At 46.9% G+C, this 16,660-nt stretch overlaps 1 protein-coding gene across 9 annotated transcripts in view; it reads left to right on the top strand.

Annotated features, from left to right (window-relative positions):
• SSH1 (slingshot protein phosphatase 1) overlaps window positions 1-16,660 on the top strand; it is a 37,468-nt gene that overhangs the window by 3,435 nt on the left and 17,373 nt on the right. For 3 of the 9 annotated variants that reach the window (XR_005102315.1, XR_005102316.1, XM_037375664.1), the window contains exon 2: window positions 1,689-1,729. Coding sequence is in view for 2 of the 9 variants with exons in the window: in XM_037375664.1 (XP_037231561.1) it covers window positions 1,689-1,729 (41 nt within the window). In the remaining 7 variants the exon portion in view is untranslated. Of the gene's footprint in view, window positions 1-1,688; window positions 1,730-14,739; window positions 16,280-16,660 lie in introns of those variants that run through there. The other 6 variants (XM_037375667.1, XM_037375669.1, XM_037375665.1 and 3 more) reach the window with 6 other exon arrangements.

The raw sequence follows: 16,660 nt of genomic DNA, 5'->3' as shown, positions 1-16,660 counted from the left end.
GCATACTGTAAACAGACTAAAAATAGCAGTGGTATGCTTCTCACCATCAGCTGCAGTCATTTTGGATGGGCTTTGTGTATCTCTTTTCCTCCAAATGGCTATATTTCTAATATCCGGCCCGTGCGGTTGCGTTTGGGGTTGGTTTTATTCCTGGCTTTACTTGGTTCTTACAGATTGTAAACAGAGCAGCTGCTGTGTGCTTTAGCCTCCTGAGTCTTAACTCGAGCTTGGGGGGAACAACCCAGGTCCTCCAGGCACACAGAACTTCAGGCTTGAATGTTTTAAGTGAAACTGTTTGCTTATTTGCCAGGCTGGATGGGGCTTTGAGCAACCTGGGCTGGTGGAAGGTGTCCCTGCCTGTGGCTGGGGGTTGGAACTAGATGGTCTTTAAGGGCCCTTCCAACCCAAACCATGCTGGGATTTTATGGTTTTTAACTTCTACAAAACCAGCCAGAAACAAGTAACCCTTACAGTGGCCCTTATTTGATGCGGGTTTTAAGCGATGTTGTAGTAAATAAAGAATATGTTCCCTGAGCGTTAGTGCTGATGGGGCGTCATTTCTTAAAGGCTTGTGTCCCTTGTCTGGTGTCCAGTGTGTTGCAAGTTTGAAGGTTTTGCTGTTGCGGGGTGATTTGTAAGGTCCCTGCTTTGCTTCTTGGATCCAAACCATCTTCCCAGTGCAAACTGGCCCATTCTCTTCCGTCTACTTTTGCAGGACCAAAGGAGGAGAATTATCTTTGAGGTTTTTTTGTTGATTTTTTTTTTCCAGCTCTGGATGCAATTAGCCCCAACTCTGTTTTTCTTTAATACAGAATTTTGTCCAGAAGCTAGTAGAGAAGTTGAAGAGGGTAGGTGGAAAGCACAGCTATGTGAAAATGTTTCTTGCTGAAAGTAGGCTTAAGTCACAAGCATGCTTCTGTTTTAAGGAGAGTGAATGAAATGTAAAGGCCAGTATTGTCACCTGAGCAGCCAGACTTGCTTCCAGGGGGACTTCCCACTAATGCCCAGTGAAAAAGTGGCTGGTTTAATACATGCTTGTCATGTATTTATCAGGAAAGCAGCAGATGTAGGACTTGTTGATGAGGTGGGCGTCATCCCAGCCTTGGGACGCATCATCTGCCAGCATCCAGCTAGAGGTGGCCTTGCTGGCAAGGTGGCAGCACAGAGTGGGCAGAGGGGCCTTGCCGGTGTGTGCCGGGTTGGGGTTCAGGTGCTGGAGGCTGGGACAGTCCCAGCTGGGCAGTTTGGAGGGCGCTCGTGCTGTCACTGCACACCCTGAATTACAGCCTTAATTTGTGCCCTGCTCTTCGTTAGCAGCCTTTTGCTCGGGACAGGTTCTGCCCTCACGTGTGTGCTCAGTGGGAGTGATGTGTGTGCATTCTTGGTGACGTTGAGGTTGGCGATCTTCAAACCGATCTGTGCTCTAGGACCAGCTTGCAGGATTAGGACCTAAGAGCTTTAAAATCCCCGTGAGCCCCTTTGTCACCCGGCACTGGGTGCTGATGGCATGTATGGGCAGGGAGTCTCATTTATTCCTGGCACTGGAAAGAAAAAACTCTACAGAAAACAATGACCCCAAACCTGTTATTGCAGGGATGGTTTTAAAAAGCAGGGGGATATTTTTTAAAGTTGTAGTATGGAAACAACCAGCGTGTAACTTTTTTTGTATCCTTCTTTTCTCCCCTCAGCTGGAGGTTGGCAGTGATGAAGAGCGTAAATTAAATGTAAGGTAAGCAGAGCTATTTGGCTCTAAACATTGTTTCCACTGTTGTTAATTGTCTGCCGTGTATCTGAGTCCTGATCCCGCACAGGACTCCAGCCTCGAGCATGTATGCTTGCCTGGAGGGGATCGCATGGTCTGCAGAGAGCTAAACACTGGGGATGCTCTTTCCCTGATCGGTTTAGTTTTGAGATGAGTGTTCAGTGAACTGAAAGCATAAAAGAAGGTTTGTGGGTTTTTTTCCTGGTGGGAAGAAACTGGAAAATTGCTCGTCAGCTCTGACCACAGCCCTTACCATTATCACAGCATCTCTGTCTGCTGCTGCTCTCTGAGGTTGAGGCTCTGGGTTGGGAAGGGGGTGTGCTCCTAGGGTTGGGTAGGAGAGAGCTCTGCTCATTCCTGGGTATTAACCATCAGAAATTTGACTCCTTTGATACTGGGGTTGTGTAGAGCTGCTTTCTTCATGTGAGGAGGAGGAATGGGAGATCCTGCTGGAGAAGAGAAAGGCTTCTCTTGCTGATGCGCAGAGATCAGAAGTAGTAATGATCCAGCTAGTTTGGTGGGACTGGCCTAATGGGCCTCTGAGTAATTATGTGGATTGTTCACTCTAAACCCAGCTGCTGCAGACAGCTCTTACCCTCTAACCTGTAAACCACAATTCGAGAGATATAGTGTGAAAACACAACGGTGGTTGGCAGGCTTGGTCTCTTCTTGTTACTACTTCCTCGTTTAATTATCCTGGTTTCAGGTAAAAGCAAAGCCACTCATCTGCTGCTTGGAGTCTGATCTTGTTGTCCATCCTGTTTTATGCTTTGAGACCAACTGTTGCGCAGATAGAAAACTGAGACACTGGTGGCAGTGGGTTTTCTGTCACAGTCTGATGGACTGAGTTGATGTCTGGTTAATCTTGTGGTTTTGGGAGTAGCAAGTGGATATTAGGGTATAGATCGTCTTTACCCTGCAAGTGAAGTTGGAGAGCAGAAAAGCAAAGCTGCTACTTCACAGACATAGAAAGTGTCAGGCCTTGCCATGTTGGTGTCCTGGAGGTGACTTGTCGTGGCTGAAGCCCATCTGGGAAGCCCAGTGTTTGGTGGCTGTCCTGCGTGGATGCACATGGGTCGTAAGTGTTGTACGTTTGGTTGCTGTGTGGTCTCCTGTGTAAAGGCATTTAATGGCAGTCTGCGATGTTCTTATTTTCTAGAGAATGCATTTTGTATTGGTTAAAGCAAAATTCAAGATTCCTGGTTCTGCTCCCAGCTTGGTTGTGGCCTTACTGTACAACTGGAGGCTGAAGCAGGAACCTGCTTAAGTCATGAATAGCAACACATCCTTAATTCTTATGCTTTTTCCCGTGTTGTATTAAATAGTAACGCTTAACTGAGCAGTATGATAGCTGCCTCTTTTGTGTACATGGTTCTTGTGCTGAAAGAAGAAATACAACTTTATCCCTCAAATGAACTCAGGGACAGTGTACATGTAAATGGTTGGGACATCATTGGTTTTGTGGCTACCTTTGATCTGCCTGGTCTTTTTGCAAACCAGGCATGTGCATCCGTCACTGACCGGAGCAAAGGTGGGGGTAGATGTAGTGGAAATGGGCTTAAAGGTTGATACTTTTCTACTGGCTGTTGAAAAATACTGCGGCACTGACTTTAGAAACAGAGATCCCAAGAGCTTCCTCTGTCCTTCAGTCTCTTGGGGCTGCTCTTCCGTATATGATTTTCAGGATAAGAATCTGGTAATTAAATCATTATATAGACCTCAAGAATAGGATGACTCTTGTGCAGCTGTACTTAGGGGGAAACACTGCCAAGGACTGAAGAAAATGTGTGGCCCTAGTGTGGACACAGCAGAGATGATAAATGAAACTGCTCTGGTGGGGAGGTGGGTAGATCCTGCCCCCTTCTTGCCGGCAGCTGCTCCGGATCAATTTGCTGAGACTTTACCCGGTGCCCATGGGGTGGCAGAATTGTTCAACTTCATTGTGCTCCTCCAACAGCTGAGTTCAGGTCTCCTCTGAAAAAAAATGCAGGAATGGGCTATGGTGATATTTGTGAATCTTTTAATCCTAGTCTAGCCTTGGTGGAGACTTAGGTGACAGCTGTGCTTTGTCACATGTGCCCTGAGTGCAGGGGTCGGCGGTCCAGCGCCTGACTTTGCAGACCTCAAAGATCCTGATGGTTAGAAAAAGGAAAAGTTGTTGGAAACAAAACCCCATCTTGCTGCCAGCTCAAACTGTGTTTCATCGACACAGGGTGAATGTGCTATTACACATTTATGATGTTACTTACTTGTCCGCTTGCTGTACAGATTATTTTCATTCATTCCAAAAAATTCCAGGATTTTCATTTGAGACTGCATAGTTGAGTTAACCAGCTGCATGTCTTGCTCCTCTCTGGTCTAAGAGCAGCAGACCTTCCTTATGGTTTCTGTCATTCCAAAATGCTTTGCTTCCTGTTTTGTCCCTGAAACAGCTTCTACCCTAACATAGACAGAGGGGGGGATGTGTTCTAGGTTCAGCTTTTCTTTCGAAGATACTGTTGCTCTCTGAATTTTCTTAAATATTAGTGTGCTTTAAAGTCCCCCTTTTCTCACTTTCCAAAAAAATTGCAGATAAGGTAACATCCACACTAGTTCCAGCAGACAGTCGGGAGTCTGTTTTGCTCCCCGGTGGGTAAAGATTCATAGCAGAAGAAAAAGTAAGAGCACAGGCTCAGATCTAACAGCCCAGTTGGCCTTGGTGTAGCTGGTGCAGAAAAAAGCTTCATGTCTCGTTCTCTGCATTGTTTATGTTTACCAAAATCTTCCTTCCTGAATGCCGATCAGCCATGGGCTGTGGTGGCTTGATCCCTTTTTCCCCTGATGATGCAGTGCACCCACAGAACCTTGAGACTTCTCACCCAAATGTTAATAAAACTGCTGGCACGCTTACGTCAAGTCCGTGGGAGTATGCTCTAGCTTAGAGTTAAGCACAGCCTTAAGTTTTGCAAGATGGGGGTCCACTGAGTTCAACATAAGCCTTGTGTGCACAGTGCCTGCCACCTTATCACAGAGCCATGTTACGCTCTTTTAGCTCAGAGCAACGTCAGAGAAGATGATACCGAGTGTGGGGGAGATGCAGAGCAGAGCTGAGCTCTTTTCAAGCCGACTGCTCTGGGAGAATGGGGTATCTGCAACTTTTCCGACCCTGATTTTTGCTGCAATCCGATTGACTTTCATCACTGACCGTTGGTTGGCTCTCCAGCGCCAAGTCAAAGGAGATGTTGTACAAAGCCAGTCATGTTAAGTGTTTGCTGTTTCTCGGATGCAGTTGGCAAATGCAGCAAGATAATCACTGGCTTTAATTACAAACACAAGTAAGTTTGTTTAGCCAGTCATTCCGTAATCTCTGCCATTATTTGCCTTCCAATTGCAGTCTGAATGCGCTCAGAAACGGGGCTGGGTGAGTGTTTTTGGGCACCTTCTGCGGGGAGATGGAGGTTGAACTGCTGTGGGAGGGCCTGGGAGTTAGTTGTCTCCAGCCTCTGATCAAGCCTGTAGATCGTTGTGGAAAGAACTGTTCTTGTTTGGCATCGCTAAACCCAGTTTAAGAGCTGGCCAGAGCAGCTATGGGAGGTAGAGGTTTTCAGGGTTGGGCTTGTATACATTTGTGGAGACTTTTAATGACATACGCTGCTCTGCCGCCTCTGCGTGCTGCATGGCCACTGCTGAGTGGGGAGACCCTGTGCTGAGAGCACTGCCTGGAGCATCCAGTGTCCTGCTGGACAGAGAAGTTGCAGAGGAAGAACAGGAGCCTGGGGGTCTTCCTCTCTTTGCTGATGTTATCCTGAGTGCGTCACCACTTCACTTAATGTTCCTGAGCCCCTTTCTCCCATCTGCAGCCTGGTAGATGACTGTTGGCTCCTCTTTTGAAACACTCAGAGTAAACTACTAGCTCTGCTTGGTTTTATTCAGCATTAAAACCTTTCAGCTCGGAGTTGTATGGCTTTTGACCTCTGAGGAACCTACTGCTGTTTGTGATGGGTGAAAGGCACATCCCCCTTGCTTTCCATCTCACTTGCCTTTGTGTTTTGCATGACTACCTGCTTGGGAACAAACGTGCTCCACCACATTGGTTTGATAACCAGCTCTACAGTTTCTTTAGTTACTGCTTTTTTTGTTGTAGTTTAACAAAGTAAAGTAATTTTCTGTTTTGAAGGTAGTGGAGTTACACTGGGCATTGGTTTGACTCGGGTTTGCATTTGCTGCAGGAATTAGGTGGAGCCCTCGGGCTGATGAAAACTGCAGCTCGGTGGTCAACAAGAGGAGTAATTGCTGCAGACAAACTCTTTACAGGGCATCGTTAGGTTTAGATTGGATATTAGGACAAATTTCTTACCCAAAAGAGTTGTCAAGCATTGGAACAGGCTGCCAAGAGAAGTGGCGGAGTCACCATCCCTGGGGGTATTTAAAAGACTTGTAGATGTGATCCTTAGGGACATGGTTTAGCGATGGACTTGGCAGTGTGAGGTTAACGGTTGGACTCGATGTTCTTAAAGGTCTGTTGCAACCTAAACCATTCTAAGATTCTATGGTCATCCTGGCTGGCACATGCCAGAGGACTCATAATAAGGGGACTGTTTGGTTAAAATCACTGTAATAAACCAGATTGCCTTGCTGGTGCTGCAGCTGGCTTCTTCAGGATGGAAACTCCAAGGACAAATGGAACTCCAGCCTGCTGCTCTGGCTCTGTGCAGCCACGTGTTCGCTCTGCACAGCTTTTCTTCCGCGCTGTGCTGAGTGCCACCAGAGCTGGGGACGTTTATAGATTATACTTTGTTGTATGTTCTGTTTTAATGCACCAAAAATCATATATTAACACCTTGATCGTTAAGTTTTTTAGGGATTTATGAGCATGTTTTCCTGGAGGCAGCACTGAGTGAATGGCTTGTGTCCGCAGCTTTGGGTGCTGTGTTTGTGATACTGGAAAGGTGCGTGGGGCTGGGGGTGTGCTGGGGCAGCTGCCTGGAGGATTTATTTGTGGGGACAGCAGCTCATTGCACACTTGACAAGTCCTGCTCACTGGAGTATTTATTGTCTCCCAGTTACTTGGTGGGAGATCTTGGGGCAGAAGTTGCTGACTTTATTAACTGTTCAAAACAGGACGCTGAATCACATCCTGGCAAGGCTGCGGCATCCTGCCTTAGCGTGCTCCATACAATGGGGAGACAAATTCACAGGCTCGTGACCCTCGGTAACTTTCTGGCCTGTAGGTGTGGCCATGGAAGCTGATGAAGATATAATTAGGCCTTTACATTTTGTGGTGGGTTGTATGGGGATGTTCAAAGACCATGGAGCTGAGGAAGCATGCACTTACTTGACACTTGTTTAAGATCTGGCCTTTCCAGGAAACTGTTGCTGACTTGAAGTTGAGCAATGTGAGGAGTTTACTTGGGTGTAGGTAGAATAACAGCAGGAGGCCTGCCAGTTTGAAGATGTGGTGATCAGACTTTTTTCAGAATTGTATATAAATATCTTTTTTTTTTTCTTTCTTTCTTTCTCTTTTTTTCCCCATTCCCATGAAACCTCAGCAGTTTGGCAAAACCCAAAACTGGCCCTGTTATCAAAGGTACTGGCTTTGGACTGAACTTTTTTTCTTTTTTTTTCTTTCTGTAGAAGACCAGTGTGGTTACTGTTTATTTAGGTATTAGAGCTGGGTCAAAAAAATATTTTGGTTCTAAATGCCTCTTGATTTTTTAAATACCTTAATCTTTGATAATCTGTTGCCAAGATCTGTGAGTCAGGGATTTCTCATATAAATCAGAGCTGTGGTCTGCCTGACAAGTGCTCTTGAGATGTTTTTGGAGTACATGAAATGGACAGAACACCTTCATAGGCATGGCTTTACTTTTAATGAAGAGAGTGTTGAGTTTTTTATTTCCCAAACATTTACACATCCTTCTGCAGCATTTGAATCCCTGGTGTAGAATCACTTCACTGCTACACAAAAAAAATCAGAAAGCAAAATAAGCCAAAAATAAGCCCAGGCTCAAATGGATTAGGATGCAGACTGCATCTGTTAGCTGTTTTAGGTCCTACATCCTTCTCGGATCAGAAGGACTTTTCACTGCAGGGCTTGCCTTCCCTCTCTGGAAGTTTTAGGGCTGCAGTCCAGGCAGAAGCCAAAGGTGTTGAGCTTTTGCATCACAGACAGATCTGCATCAGCTCTCTGTAACGTAAGGTATGAATGTCCATGACCAGAGTGTGAACTGGCAGTGGTTAATGGCTTTGCCAGAGCTGCTTGTGTGTGTAGACATCTTCCCCTTGCAGCCAGTACAAAGGTTTCTCTTTTGCCACTAGAGATGTAGTTTTCTCCGCATCTTTCCCAGGGCAGGAGCAGGATCACAAACCCATCTGTGGAGCAGCCGCTGTGCTGTGTGTCATACCCACCTCAGCCGGTCCTCACCGTTGGTATGTCAAAGCATTGCCCATCGCACCAAACTCTCCCCTGAGACCTGGTACTGATGTAACATTTGTTGTAGGACCCGGAGTTTGTGCCTGACGCTGATCTCACTAGCACAGAGGTCCTGTGCAGAGGGACTCGCCATACTGACAAACCTGCCAAAATCACACCACCCCACCTCTCTTGAAGAAATTCTTGCTGCAAGAATTGCTAGTGAAGGCAGCTGTTGGGGGATCTGTGGTGGTGTGCTGCTGACCGCTGGGTAGAAAACCTCTGGGGTTTAGCACCAGGGGCCAAGGCATTTAGAAATGCAGGGAACGGGACAAAATGTCCCTTTCAGATTCTCCAGAAAGCTGCCAGGTTGCTTGTTTGCCCTGTCTGTCGTCCAAACGGTCATGTTCAACACTGGCATCCCTGCAGAGACCGCTGCCTGTGGGGCTGCTCACAGCATGCCTGTGTGTGGGCATCTCCCTCCCAGCCCTGCAAAACTTTTTATGCTACAGATGCCTGCCGCTTTCTGCAACACTGATTCTGCTTGTAAAAGATAGGTTTGGAGTGGAGGGGAAAAAGAAGGATGATTCTGATATTTTTACTAACTTTTTTCTGTCTTGAGCTGGCTTTGCCCCTGGTTGGCAGTCTCCTAATTTCTGGGGTGCTGGCTTGGGGGAGCTGGGAAGGCAGGCTGCAGTCTAGCTAAATACTAGGGAGGTGTCAGGATTGAGCTAAAACTTTTCTCACTCTGCTTTTATACCGCGTGATCCATCTAGATTTATTTATTTTATTTTTACGCCTTACCAATGTGTCAAGTACTCCTTGGGCTCTACTGCCTTTTTTGGAGTCATTCTGAAACCCAGCAGCTAAGCTATTTTTTGGGTTGCTGCGCTACCACTGCCTGTAGCGTTCTCAGTTGTGCTTCCTATGCTGTTGTCTGTGTCCTGGCTGACCTTCACGCATGCTGCTTGGAAGCTGCTTGCTTAATCCTTGAAACTATTATTCACCTTCCTTTTCTTTTCCAGTGGCGCCATTGGAGAGTTTCCACTTGTTTCTCTGGCCTGTCTCGGAGAGACACCACTGAGTGGGTGAAGTGGGGTGACTTAATAAAATAGTTTAAAGGATTAAAACGATGAGTTGATGGGAGGAATGCAGGAGGATCAGCCGATGCGCCGACAGCTCAGCAGGGGAGGAGGACAGGAGCAGGATTGGCTCCTGCCTGGGGGTGTGGGCAGGAGGCTCTTGATGTACCCTCCATGCCAGGAGCCTGGGGGCTGGCATCATCCCACCTCTCCTTTGGCCTGGACCACGGCTCCGGGACACCTCCCCGGCACTCCCAGGCTTGTGGTCTGTCCTCCTCCCTACCTGTGGTCATGGAACAGCTATGGCAATAACATGGCAACACCGCCACCCAAAAAAGTGACTTGTAGGAAAACACAAGGTGTCTTTTGAGTCTTTCGGTGTGGGGGAAGAAGGGAGCCAGTGTTTTGGGAATAGCCAGCTTCCCACAGACCACCAGGATGCTGTGTGGCAGAGGATGCACTGGGCTGGAAACCTATGTTGTTGCTAAGGCTGGGACCTCTGTATATACCTCTCACCCTTCCCTGTGCCAGCTGATGCCTTCCCTAGCCTTGCTTTTTGAGTCCGTGAGTCTAGGCACACGTGAGCCGCTCTGTGTAGCGGCGTGGAGAAGCATTACTCAGCCCTTGCTGCAGGGTGGGCGGTCACGGGACTGCTGCAAGGGGCTGGGGTCCATCCGCAGGCGCACGCTGGGGACATGGATGCTGGGAGTCTCTGTAGGGTTAATACTCCTCTTCTGAGAGTGAGGGAAGGGTTTCTTTGTAGCAGTTGAATGGGCAGTCCTGCAGGCTGAGGTTTGGGGAGGATCTGGCCCTGGTCTCCTGAGACAGTGGCTATCACAAAAATGACATCATGTTTCAGTGGGAATCTCAGAAATGTGCGTTGCGATTCAAACTGTTCCAAGCACATCACATAGCTGGATGATGCTGTGATCAGCCTCATGCCTTTTTGAACTCTGTGTTTAATGGGATGAGCAAAAAGGATTTCTTTTTCCTTGTGAAACCATCTCTTATTTTATTTGGCTTTTCACCATCCAAGTGCTAGGGATTCCTAGAATTTTCTCTTTCCTGGTTGTTTGGGAGCCGTTCTGCTAACTTATTTTGCACAAGTCTGCTGGAATGGGGAACGATCCTGTTAATTTTTTTGCTTCCCTCTTCCTGCCCTTTCTCTCCACCCAAGCTGCTCCTGTGTTGCCTGCAGGCACAGCCCGGGTCGTGCTCAGCCCTCCGAGCTGTGTGCCACCCCAGCGTGGGGTACACACACGGCTGACCGCGTTTGGCTCTCTGCAGAGCTGGGGTGATGGCTGCTAGAGCCTGACGAGTCGCTCACCCGGTGCGCAGGAGTGACTGGAGGCACATCATCAGCAGTCTATTTATATTAGGAAATTAGCTTTTGTGGGCTTCATGATTGATTTCATTTTTTTCTTTTTCCTCTTTGTGCTCGAGGAGCATTTGTATCTGGTGCTGTGAATGGCCTGCAGTGTCTCAAACCCTTCTTAGCATTCTTGAGCTGTGGATGTAGCCCACGCCTTTCAGCTGAACAATACATCCTCAGACTCCCCTTTTGTTGTTGCACTGCTAAAAACACGAGAGCGAAGCCTGCCGGGTCTTCCTGCCTGCCCAACTGTCTCACTCCCCTTTGAAATAGCTGGGGAGATGCTTGCCCTGCAGGGAGGCATTACAGGGCACCCCTGCTGCCCCCCCAGCGAGGGCTGCTGCCTGGCCTCCTTGCAGGCAACTTCTTGCCATTGCATGATGGTGCCATGGCTGCGTCTGAGGAAGGGGGGAATGTGCTTTCTGTGTCTGAAGGAACAACAGACGTTTTGAATTTCTTCTTGAGGTGACTTAATCTTTAGCTCAGGAAATCTGAGAATGATGAATTTCTAGCCCATCAAAGCCACAGCGTAACATAGCTACGGGTATGGAAGGAGCCTTCCTGCCTTGCATTTTTGTGCTAAAATATATTTCAGAAGACAAATGTTTCTAAAAGTTGCCCTGAAGGTAGCTGCAGAGATTTCGGCAAGGTAGAACACCTCAAACCAAGTGATGCTGGCAGCTCTCGCCGACTTCAGCAGGTGTGTTGGGCACCTGCAGTTCTGATCGCAGGTCAGTTTATCAGTGTGTCACAAAGCCTACACATGTATGCAATAGCACTTTGTTTTAAAACAGCATCACACGTGTTGCAGCTGGGTCTTTCCCGGTCCTGCTGCACGGGGAGCATTCTGCTCGTCCCTCGGCGTGGCAGCATGTCACACTAAGCAGGGCTGTTGTGGCCATACTCTCAGCTATATTTGTAAAGGCGATTCCTTTGTTTCATTTAATCTCTTTGTGGCACTGGACTCTGCGTGACTGGTGTGTGACACACAGAAAAGGGCCTTTGGAAACACACAAAGTACTTCTTAAAAAAAAGGCATGAGAAATGACTCGCTGCTGCTGTTAAAACTCCCATTTCTGTTTCTCAGGTTGTACAGTAGCATGCGAGCAAGTAGCTTTGAAGTTCATTTTTTCCCTGGCGCTGTTTTGTGTTGCTCAGACCCCTTCTGAAGGCCCCTTTCTTGGTCAGGAAGTGTTATCTGATGTGCCTTCTATCAAGCCAAAGCAAGCAGTCAGTGTGCTTTAATTGTCAGCTTGGCCTGGGAAGCAGGGGCTGTGCAGCTGCTGCCTTATCTTCCTGCTATTTCTCTCCCCGCATCTTCGTTTCTATTTGATGTGCTCGTTTCCAGTTTACATTGCTATTTCGGTATGACTGTGTGACAGCCCTCTGGCTCGCTGCAGCGGTGCCCTGTCTTAAAAACCACCGTCTGGCACATGGAGGGCCTGGCTGGGATGCGGGAGCATCCCAGGGGACTGTCTCGATCCCTGGGCTGCTGCACCGCAGCAGAGAGGTATACCAGGGAGGACCCTTCCAGGGGCTGTGCTTTGTGTTCTTGCTGAATTGCCTTGAGGTGGCTGGGCTTTTTCCCGAGTGAGCAGAAAACGGGGGAAGAAAAGGGGAAAAAAAAAATAAATCAGTTCTCCTTATCAAAGGGGCTGTGGAAAAGGGAAGGGTGTTTAATTTTGTGGAGCTTGGGAGGCCTGTTTTTCCCTTACCTTATCAGTTTGGAAACATTTGGAGCAGAAGATGTCATAAAACCCAAGGAACTGGGAGGTACTACCATGTTCACGCCTTCGTAAAATTGCGACCGATTTTGAGAGAAGCAATTATTGCCCTTTTTTAGCCGAAAATGTGTGCTCCCCTGGGCATGGGGAGAAGTCTGTCTGCAGTGTGTAGGAAGGGGGTGCTCTGGCTCAGCCCGGATGCATAGATGACCTTCTCTACCCCTGCACCACATGTATGTTTTGTTCCATTAATGAAGGGGGAATTAAGAAACTTAATTTGACAGAGATTTAGTGCCCAGAGAGCATGATGGTGGCCCTGTGCCTGGGCAAGGCTTCATTGCAGAGCTTTTCTGGAACATGGAGCTCTGCACCCAGCCGCACAAACATGTGACAGGTCAACAATGTGAGAGTTGCTGAAGATGAAAGTTTAAACAGGAACAGAGGAAAGTTTCAGGTGGGAGCAGATATCTTGAAAGGACATCTGGAATGTTATCTCTTTGGGAGAGAAGGGTATAACTTCGGTGGAACAGCCAGGCAGAGGTGAGCACCAAATGTTAGTTGAAGCAAGCTTTGAGACCCATCAGGAGCTGTAGACAAGCAGATCTGAACAAACACTTGCACTAAATGGGCTTCTTGGTTGTGATCAGCAGCAAACACAAAGACAAGTTCATTACGGCTCCAGAAATACCGAGGGTAGTTGGCGGTGTGGTGATAAGTCAGGCTCCTTAGGCATCCCTGCACTGAGTGATCCTGTGGCAGTTCTGGAAGCAGCAGGGATACTCAGCCAGACACGAACTGATGTTTCTGTGTTCTGCCCCTTTTAGCTAGATACTATTTTTTAATTCTTAAACTAGCAAGAAGCTGCTGAATCAACCCCAGGCTTGGCTGTGTCTTCCCAGGGAAAGTGGTTTTCTCTTCCCTAACTTCTGTGTATGGATATTTATTTTGAGATTAGTTATGTAACTATAAGATATATTAATAGAGTGTTTTCTTTTATCCTGCAAGATGATTACGTCTTATGTGAGATTTCCCATTAAAACAGGAAACTTGTATACCCGAGGCGTACAAGGTTTCTTCCTGGGACACACCACAGCTTAAGCTGTGATGACAAAGCAAGCTGCTTAGGGAAAATTGTTCTGCAACTGGCAGCTGGCTTCCAGCTCGCTCTGTCCAGTAACAGGAGCAGCTCCGTCTCTTGTTCCAAAACCCAGTATTTTTAACAGATTGCTTATTGGCATTTGTGGACCCGGGGGGTGGCATTTTGTAACGATTAAAAGCGCTGCCTATTGTGTTCTTAAGCAACTTGAAATGTAATTGATGTGTGTTGCAGCCGTGCTCCTCTGGAGCTTTCCCAAAGGGGAAGAAATATTTCCTTTTCAAGTTGAACAGCATGGAGCCAACGGATGGAGCAAGGGACAGTGAAGCAAGAGACGCTGGAGCCTGCTCTCAGCAGTGCCGGGGCCACGAAACACCCTCTCCTTGCCAGCCCCTGGGTGCCATCCCTCTGGGTGCAGAAAGACCCCTGCTTTACAGACAGCAAAGCACCGTAGCTGGCTGTACCCTCCTGCTGACACCCTTGGCATTTCCCAGATGCTTGTAAGCCTAGGGGTTTTACCTCCCTTGGGGAGTTAATGCCGTTAATTTGATAAGCTGAGGTTATGGAGTGGAAGGAGGACTGCTCTGCAGCTGTGCTGGAGCAGGACTGACAAAACTCATGGGCTCTGTCTGCATTTATTGGATAGCCTGAAGTGACTCCTGTAAAGCAGAAGTGCTGGTCAGGATTCCTGGAAGGGCATCCAGGGGATGGGTGGTATCTGTGGTGCATGCCAGTCAGGCTGGGTGAAAACTGAACAGAAAGCTGCTTCTCCCCCTGGTTGGGCTGGTGGCACTGGTGAAACGCGAGCGTGTCGTTATGGTTTATGCCTAGACAAAGAATTAGTTGGGTGTCTGTAAGAAACAAGTCTTCAGTGAATTTGATTATAGCAGGCTGCTAACAAATAAATACCAAGCCACCTGAAAGACTTTCTTGTTCAGTAGGAGCTCAGCAACTCATGAGTCACTCTGAAATTCAAGCTGTACAGTAAGTGAAGAAGCATTTTAATTTGACAGCTAATGCCTTTGTCATATTTATATTACAGTGGTGGCATGCAGTGTTTTAATTGTAAAGGCATTAGTCAATCCGATGCTTTTTTATCTAGTCCTGTCCCAGGGAATACGGACTTTGTACAGCGAGGGGCTGCTTCGTTTGTGGTTGCTGATAGGCGTTGTGTTGCCTTCAGAGCATGCGGGAGGAAGCAAACAAACAAACAAGTCTGGAGGAGGGAAATGATTAGACGAGCCTCAGCTGGTTTTTTCCCCTCTTGAATGGCCCCCTTTCATCAGGATATGTTAGGACAAGTGCTTTTTCAAGCCAGGATATCAGTGGAAGACACAGTGTTCTGTATAAGTCATCCAGTTCCCGGGTAGCATCAACAGACGCGATTTCTCTGCTCCGCACAGAATATACGGTCAACCTTTTCTTTTCCTCCTTTTCTTTTCTTTTTTTTTTTTTTAAATGGGTTTAGAAGCAAAAGGATGTGAGTTTTACAGCTAGTTATGAATCTTCTCAAATTTACTGACTTCTGTCTGACTCTTGGGCCAGCACAATGCTTCTGCTGTTCAAAGAAAACCAGTCCAAATTAGTATGTATAAGCCACTCGTTTTTATGCTGCTAACAAATGCTGCTTACTAGGGCATTTATCACTGCTGCTGAGGGTCAAAAGTTGGGGATGTTCTTTAATGACAGGATTTTTCTGTTCTTTAGCAGATTTTTAAAAAAAAAAAAAGTTTGGAGTTTTTGTTTACTGGAACTGCAGGATTTAAAAGGGTTTTTTAAAACTGGGTTGGAATATCATGCCTTGCCTTTTCCTCGCTTGTATTTTGTTAGCTGTCTTTTAGAGCAGTTGTATGAAGCGACTGAGAGCAAAGAGTGTTCCTAGAGCGGAGATAAGGGACGGTGTTGGGTAACGTTGCTGTTTCAGTATGGTGTAAAATATGAGCTTTTGCAAAGAGCTTGGATGTGTTAGCTCTGTACGGTAGCGTGCTGGTCGTATGGAAGTGGGAGCTGATGTGGGGATTGGGGAGCACGGGTAGTGCTGGGGAGGTACGGGCAGTCAGACCCACAGCAGGCTGCTGTGTGAGGTTAGTGTGTAGTTTAGGAGACAAACATTTAAACTAAAAAAGAAATCCTGCTTTCAACAGGTTCTTTGGCTTTGCTTTCCAGTTTATTTCCATGCAGATGAATAGATGGTGGCAAAAAAATTGCTATGAGGGTTGTCCTTTTCCTGCCATCACTTTCTGCTCCTGCAGTGCAGCTTTCTCATTTGCCTGCAACTGGGAATATTCTGCTTTACTGTAAAAGGTTTCCTGGCTGCAAGAGAGAACATCAGGTGAGATGAACTGTCAGAGCAGGAGTTACTGATGCCTTTGAGAAGGAGCTCTGTCTCTTCCAAGGTTTTTCCTGCTGTAGAAATCCCAGTCAGTACTTTATTAGGGATAAAAGAATCTCCTTTGGGATATTTTTTTCACTTTCGCAAAGAAATATTTCCCAAAACTCTTGGGACAGGAATGCTGTTAATTACATCCTCGTGTGTTATCTAACCATTCCCTTCCTCTTGCTGAAAAAAACCAGACGAGTGTGTGTGAAGCTGGTATCTAGCTGATTATCCTATACATTGTGTTGGTGTCACTGCTTTTGTGCAACTTCTGGCCTTTTTTAATGCTTTCCTGTGAGATCTGGTGCGCGAAGGAAACAAGACTCTTCCTGGCTTACTTATGGAATAAACCAAATTCCTGTTTGCAGAAGTTCTTGCTGCTAGTGTGTGTGCCGGGCAGAGCAAAACTGGTGTTTCGGATCACAAGCAAACTGCGTGGCTCCTGTTCAGACACAGCTTGCTAGTGAAGTGAGTGGTGAGTGCAAGAATGCTGTGGGAGTGCAAATGGAGAAAAGCTTGTTTTAATTTGAGTGCAGTTGTCCTGCTGGCATTTTATTGATCTGATATATGACTTGTGGAGCCTGGAACTTGGGCAAAAATTCTAGTTTGGTTTTTAAAAGCAGCTGAAATTCCAAACCTGATTCAGATTTTTCTGGGAATTTTGCACCTTGAAGGTTGAGTTGAAAAATGAGGAAGTTTTGCCTGGGAACCTTGGCTGAGTTCACAGAGAAAGGAAAAGCTGAACTTGCCGCAAAAGCCAAAAAGAAGTTAAATTTGTGTCTCTTCACAAAAACACTTAAGGTAGAACAGAGCATTAGTTAGTGCTCACTTCTGCCCAAAGGCAAAGACTTCAGAT

The sequence above is a fragment of the Falco rusticolus genome, chromosome 1 (assembly GCF_015220075.1).
Source record: "Falco rusticolus isolate bFalRus1 chromosome 1, bFalRus1.pri, whole genome shotgun sequence".
NCBI classification, from domain to species: Eukaryota; Metazoa; Chordata; class Aves; order Falconiformes; family Falconidae; genus Falco; species Falco rusticolus.
This window is presented reverse-complemented; position numbering and strand designations above follow the sequence as displayed.